The 7,593-nt window shown below is 36.3% G+C and overlaps 1 protein-coding gene across 6 annotated transcripts in view; it reads right to left on the bottom strand.

The window, feature by feature from the left end:
- Positions 1-365: 365 nt before the first annotated feature.
- Positions 366-7,593, bottom strand: part of ZDHHC14 (zinc finger DHHC-type palmitoyltransferase 14) — a 94,056-nt gene continuing 86,828 nt past the window's right edge. For 3 of the 6 annotated variants that reach the window (XM_058834503.1, XM_058834502.1, XM_058834504.1), the window contains one exon: positions 366-1,629. In XM_058834503.1, coding sequence (XP_058690486.1) covers positions 1,228-1,629 — 402 coding nt within the window. In that variant the 3' untranslated portion in view covers positions 366-1,227. The other 3 variants (XM_058834505.1, XM_058834506.1, XM_058834507.1) reach the window with 2 other exon arrangements.

The raw sequence follows: 7,593 nt of genomic DNA, 5'->3' as shown, positions 1-7,593 counted from the left end.
TTCAAAATATCAAAGGACAAATACAAATGACGAACGATGGCTGGGAAACAGCTACAGACTATTAATCATTGAAGATTACTTCACTAAGCTCTGTCTTTGTCTTGACTCTGGAGCCCCTCACCCTACAGCCACCCTGAATTCCAGGGCAAGCAGAGGTTAATTCTACTGCTTCCAAATAAAGACCTCCTGTGGGAACAAACACACATTTCAAACAAAACCACGAAAAATGATGAAGCAATCCTAATCGTAACCAGCTATTCCTCCAGAGCTTTAGTTTTATCATGTACACATTCCAGTCAAATCTTTATAAACTATGTCAACAAGTCATGATTTCCCCCCCTTTCCCCACAAAAACTGTGCAAGGATAACTGTACACGTCCACGAAATAGAGGATGTCATTTTATTGGAGGTCCACAGGTAATTGTATCACATTAGGGAGTGGAAGAATCTTGTGTATGGCACAACACAATACCTCACTTAAACACTTAAACAGAAGGTTAAATGATATGCAACATGATCAAATCAGTAAATTCATCATCTTCTAGGCACCACTGATTAATTTAAAATAAAATTTAATAAATTGAAAAAATATAGTCCATTAATTTGTTTGTTGTACTGTCTTTAAACGAAACAGCACTTTGAAAGTCACAAATAAAAAAGCAGCACTTTCTCTTAATACCAACACCACTGTAACACATACTGTAGCGTGGCATGCAAATCCACATCTGCAGTCTTTTGATTTATTTTGTATTAACAAATGGAATGGTAATTTTCTATCTCAGATATTGGTAGCATAACATGTAAGTGCAGATCATTCTGGCCACAGGTGTGGTAAGCCGTAACAAGTGTGTATTACAAGAGCATAGAACACAGAGCATGACACTTACATCCAAGAATCTCTCTCTTTTGTACTGTACATGGTGTTTGTTACAGGCTGACTTCCAACTCGCTGTACCCAAGCTTCAGGAAACGTGATTATTGACCTTTTCTGGTTTTATTTAAAAGTAAAATGCAGTCACCATCAAAACACAACCATTAGCAACCTGGTCAAAAAAATGCCATAGCTCCATTGAAGAAAATAATGTCCTTTTAGTAGACTCCATTAAGTGATAAAGTTTCCAATACAGGCATGTTACAAAGCCTTACAGTGGTACTGCAGTGTCATTCCTGTTAAGCACAGATTTTTATAGACACCAGGAAATGTGGTGTGATGTTCAGAGAAGTTGTTCAAACTGAGCTAAGCTTTACGAGACCACGCACTGAGTCTTCATGCAACGAGTCCTGGCTTGCTAGACTCAGGACGTGCATTGTATGGCTGTGTGTAATAGGACTTCCACTTGGCAGCATCCCAGGGGGTGATGGAGCTTCTTCAGGAGTGAGAAACTGATGGCCTTCGTGCTCCTCTTTTAATGGTATGATGTCTGTCAAACCTGAATCTGATGTAAGATTTGGCATAGAAGATGGTGGTGTTGGTTGCCCTAGAGTCAGAGTTGCACAAGGCCCACTGATAGAAGTCTTTCCTGGTAAAGGGAGCTCTTCACTAGTTATGCTTGGCTCACTCTGTAGGAGGGGGGTGGCAGCAGCCTGCAAAACGAATTTAGTGCTCTGAATGCACTGATCTTGGTCACACTGTAGAATGGAAGGGTGTCAAAATCATATAAGGCAAACAAAACAGAAAAAAAAAAGGGAGAATATGGATAAAAAAAGGTATGGAAAAGAATGGGATGTGAAGAGAAAAAAAAGAAAGCCATTAGTATCATTCCATGGTTAGCCACCCAAACATCCCATTGCATGCTGCCCAGGAAAAAAAATAAGAAAGGCATGCATAACTGAGCCAATGCTTTGGATTATTACTGAAGTAAATTATGATATATATTTACAGTGTTCATTTTAAAAACACCTGGCAAATTTCCTCTTTTAATTGGTCTTCACATGTAGGAATTAACCTACCACAGACGTTTTCCAGAACAAGAATTCTTTTGACACAGATATCTTACACAGCTAATAATAAAGCTCTATGAGTAAAATGTTTTTGCCTCACAATTTAAAACATTATATATGAATTCCAGAGAATGTCCTACACTATATTCCATATTCCAGAGGATGTGTAGAAACCATGCAGCACTGCAGATGCATCGAGATCAACCTTAATGATTTTTAGGCTGTTTCTTGATTAATCCTGACAATGTGACAAATCAAGGTACAAAACACAAGTTTTCTGGCAAGCACTGTCTCAAAAACAAGCCAAATTCAGCATTATATAAATCCAATTAAGCTCAGTGAGTGTTACCAGTAATTTTTTTTTGGCTCTACATTATTCCTAAGAACTGTTTATACAAAATTACCACTCATTCCTTGAGATGACAAGACAGGTATGTATTTCAGTAATATCCAGCTAGCTAAGTGGGTGGTATACCTACTGCCAAATTAAGTTTCTTTAACATGAATTGGCATGATTTTCAAGAGTTTCTAATGAAATGATATTTAATTCATAGCCTGATCATTTATAACATTGCAGTTTTTCAAAATCTTGTTAGATTCATTTGCCATAGTACTGTTCTGCTGGGTAAGAAAATCACTACAATCAGTGAACACAGCTACAAATGCAAAGAAGCAAGCAAGTGGAATAAAAGATATATCCAGAGAGGTAAGACATCCTACTCACTATTATTTCAAGTATTCTGTTAAAGCAATATGTTCTGCTCTCTGACTGACTTCTTAGATTTTTATCTAATTACTACATATTACAGATTCATCGTCTGTTCAGATATTCCTGACCATAACCATCATTACCAACTTTACAGCAATTCCCTAAAATGCCCATTTGAGTTTAATAAGCCACTGTGACACACTCTCTGAAAACTTATGGGAAGACTTTTGCCTCCTTTATGGTATTGAAAACCAGGATTAACAATGCTTCCTCTGTTATTTTCTCCAAATAGGAGAAAATTAGGTTCTCCAGTTTCACCACTGAATAACTTAATGATGGATGCACACTTTCAGCAAGCAGCCTACTTGGTCATAATAGACAGGTAGTGTTTAAAACACATCTAAGTGGTTTAGGACTCCCAGACCAATTACTTTTGATAGGCAGAAGCTCAATCCTTACTCAATCCTTACTTCTGCTTTCAGAAAGATAAACCGACTGACCTGTTACATAAATTGAGTTCATATAAATTCCAAGCAATCTTCCCCCCACAAAATGATGAACAGCTTCAGCCAAGCAACTGAAGTGGTTCCCTATCATTTCAGAGGGATTACTCACAGTCTTAAAGCCATAACCTTGCTTAAGTACCCTACTAAGAAGAAAACTGTCAGCATCTTTTAAAGTAAAGCTTTCAATTAGTAATTCAGTGTGAATAACTCATTCTTGATTAATATCCTGTTATTCACGCCTACTTATTTAAATTAAAACTTCAACCAACCTTACTATCAGACCTTAAAAATATGTTAACTGAATTTTCAAACTTCAAAAAGACCAACAAAACCTATTTTCTCTAAAAGGCAGTATCCTTTTATATAGGAATGTTTATAATCACTAGGGTACACTGAAAACAAATAATGTTAGCAGCTGACTTACTGCTTTAGTGAACCTTCAGCTCTGATCTTCAAAAGGCAATCATTAACATGTTCCAGGCTATACAAGTACACAGCTTTGTATTAGCTGAAGATAACTGAACTCATTGTATAGTTTGAATTAATTTTCTTCTTATAGAACTCTACTGCATTTCAGTCAAACCAATATAGAAAAGATAAAGCAGCCTCATAAAACTCCATTAGTGTTATGAACTTCAGGTGCTATATATCTCTTCATTTTCCATGCACTTGTCACTTCCCTAAAGCTCCTCCTTTCATTTAGATAAATTTCACGTTTTCTTCTTCTTGTCTGCTCAACAGTGATCAGCACAAAATCCTTAGGAAAATACAGGCTGTAAAGAGCTTTTGAAAGCAGGCTCTAAGCCAGAAAACATATGTGTGTTCTATGAGGCTCTCAAAAACATCTGATAAAAACACATAATATACAGATAGACTATTCTTGACTCTAAACAGACAACACAAAAGTAAAGCAAGGAAATCAGATTTGTTCTAGGGTTGGCATGGTGGTTTTTCCTCGATTTCATTATTTCACTCTTGACTGAATAAAATTTAGGGCAGGAAGTCTTAGCTGCTACTAATCACATGAATTATCCAAAATCAGAATTTCAAATGAAACTAAGAGAGCCCATGATTGTAAGAAAAAGGAAGATAAGCATTGAAATCTATAAATACCTAAAAATCTACTCAAAAATTATTCCACCAACATCTTCTTATTTCAGGTATGCTGACTTTATTCTTCACTTAAAATTTCTACTGTTTCAGACAAACAGCAGATTCTGAAGGTAAGAAGTTTAGTAAGTTCTACAAGTACAGAAGTTGAACTAAATATATGCACAGAATTTTTTAGATATCTATTTATTTCCACATAAAAAGGCACAAATTAAAGCAAATTGAACAAAACCTTGAATTCTGTGTTTATTTCACAAATAATAAATACAAACAACTAAAGAAAAATATTTTTCTTTTTTTCTAAAGAAAGTATGCTTTTTCTAAGCTACACAGAAAACACATTATAACGTTGTATACGGAAATCTATTTTTCACATTTCTAAATGTGATTACTTCAAAATAATCAGAATTATTTACTTTAAATATTAAAAAAACTCAGTTTAAAATTTCCTAGATTATAGTAACATTCAAGAATTGTTACAGTTCTCAAAAATGGAGAAAAGTAGGTTAAATAGTCTCACAATCTCTGAATAAAGTACAAACAAAAAAGGAGTTCAGAGGAGGCTTACAGTGGGATGAAGTTGCAGGAAGGATGCTGAAATATTCTGGATAAAGAAATGGGTGAAGAGCGGAGGGGTAGAGCTGTGTAACTGTTCCCAGCAGGTGTAGGATTTCACATTCAAAATCAATGTACTGGGGATATTGTGCAACAACTGAGCCACAAACCCCACCAAGCCAATGGCTTCACTATCAAGCAGTACAGTGCATGAGGAGTAGATCTATGAAGGGAAACACTTCTGAAGCCAAACAGGAACCAGCACTTGGCCCAGAGACTTTTACTTCAGATTGGAGACTGTTTGTTCTTATGGACTGAAAGTCTGAGAAAGCTTAGAGCAATTTGGGTGCATTCCAGGGGTGTATCTTCTTAAATAAATCTAGTTCATGTGCTCTGACACTGCTCTGAGATGTGAATAAAAATGCAGTAAACATGCTCTATCAAAAGAACTACTCTAAAACATATCTTAACCAAAAGCAAAATGCTGAAATTTATTTACCTGCATGTGCCATTTTAGCCATGAAGTAAAATGCATTAATGAAAAACCTCTATCAACCTTGACTGTGGTAATGTTGACTTGGTAAGAGCCCTGAGTTCTGTTTTGGGCATCTGGGAAGTACATCAGTAAATATACAAGGAAACACATTGCAAAACTCGGTCCTTGCCAATTCTGTTATTGTCATGATAGAAATACTTACTCCTAATAATGAAAATATGAAAAGCAAAGGAAAAAAGTACACCAGGATGGTCAGAGTTAATGTTCCCTGAGTCAGCTGGATCTGTTTCCAGATCAGTAACAGAAATACTTAAGCGAACATGTAGGACAGGACTTTCCTGCACTTATCACTGGTAATAAACGTTGTGCGTGCACTAGAGTTCCTACAGTTTTCAGTAGTACATATACGTAAGAAAACACTTTAAAGAATCTGCATCTTGAAATTCTTGATTGAAAGGAAATGGAGAACTAGAAACAAGTGAATTTGGTACACACAGAGCTACCTATACACTGAGGAAGAGATGCCTAGGAATGCAGGAATATAAGAACATTTTTAAAAAACAAGGAAATAAACCTGTCCTGACACAGTCAAACAGAAGCAAAGTCTATCACTTTATAACGGATTAGAGAATTCCTAGAGACATAAAAGTGAATATAAGCCAAACTAATCCCTCTAAAAAACTTCATGGAGTGAGACAGATTCTGTGTTTCCTCCTAATGGATTACTAAAGAATAAAATACCCTATATCAAACCCCAAGAATCAACTCCAGCTTTTAAGGTAAAATTAAGTATTACAGTGGTCCAGACCCAAGTATTAGTAACTGATGAGTTTATGGGTAAATAAGAACTTTTTTCAGAACACAAAGAAAATAAACTTTAAAATGCAAGAGAAAGAATAAATTACAGAGAAAAATATTATTTCATAATGGGTGAGATATTGTGCTTCATACAAAAAAAATTCTTCAGAATAAGGAAATTACTTGGGTAATCAAACTAATGACGAGCTCATAAAAATAATCAGCAATAAAATGCAATAGGGAAATACTTGAGAAATTACCAGATCTACATATTATGAGCTCCAAGTGACCATGCTTTTCATGTGGATAAGGATATTAAGAAGTTGGCTAATGAATTTACCAGACTAATTTCAAATTATATTGGAAAATAAATTAAAAACACTGGGAATGCACCAGGAAAATAACTGTATGTGCTTCCAGCCTTCATGGAAGTAAACACGGATTCAGCTTTTGGTAAAACAAGGTAGATACGACAGAGAGAACATGAGAAAAACTTCTATAAAGTTCTAAACTTCTAAAAATCTTCGATAAAGATCTAGAAAAAACCCAAAATCACAGGATGGGTCTACCAAGCACTGATTACAGCCACGACTCTGACTTTCTGAGATTGTGACAAACTGGGTCACTACCACAAGTAGGGTAGATCCAGTATGAAATATTCATAGTCTCAGAGGCAAAATTACTATGAAAGCTGTTAAATACAAAAAGTGTGCCCCACAAATGGTATCCTGAATAAGAGATAATGTATTGTGCTGAAAACCAGTGTCTGGCAACTTTACTTTTACTTAGCCGGATATTTATTTTGAAGTTAACTGCAAAACTGACTGTGTTAGAAGATTCATTAAAATAAATGAAAACAGAATATTATACTAAGCAACCCATAGAGATTTAATGAGGGACAAGAGACTTGTTGGGTGAAGCACAAGAATTGTATTTAGAAAGCCACGAGTCACTGACTCATGTAAGGAGCTGCTGAGGGAGCTGGGGTTGTTTAGCCGGAAGATGAGGCTCAGAGGAGACCTCATTGCTCTCTACAACTCCCTGAAAGGAGGTTTTAGCCAGGTGAGGGTTGGGCTCTTCTCCCAGGCAACCAGTGACAGGACAAGAGGACAATGTCTTAAGCTGCACCAAGGGAGGACATTCGGAAGAAGTTCTTCACAGATGGGGTGATTGAGCATTGGAATGGGCTCCCTAGGGAGCTGGTGGAGTCACCATCCCTAGAGGTCTTTAAGAAAAGACTGGATGTGGCACTTAATGCCATGGTCTAGTTGACAAGGCGGTGTTTGGTCATAGGCTGGACTCGATTTCAAAGGTCTTTTCCAACCTAGATTCTGTAAAAGATTCAAGGGAAGAAAGGGAAATGAAAGAGGGAAGGAATAAGAGAAGACAAGTGTATGAGAGTACGAGAGAGAGTATGTTAATTTAAATCTTTATTTTATGTCAATGGTGAGGAGAAATAGTTTAGTGCATTGTGGATT

Source organism: Poecile atricapillus, chromosome 3 (assembly GCF_030490865.1).
Source record: "Poecile atricapillus isolate bPoeAtr1 chromosome 3, bPoeAtr1.hap1, whole genome shotgun sequence".
NCBI classification, from domain to species: domain Eukaryota; kingdom Metazoa; phylum Chordata; class Aves; order Passeriformes; family Paridae; genus Poecile; species Poecile atricapillus.
The sequence above is the reverse complement of the archived record's forward strand: the minus strand, read 5'-3'. Positions and strand labels throughout refer to the sequence as shown.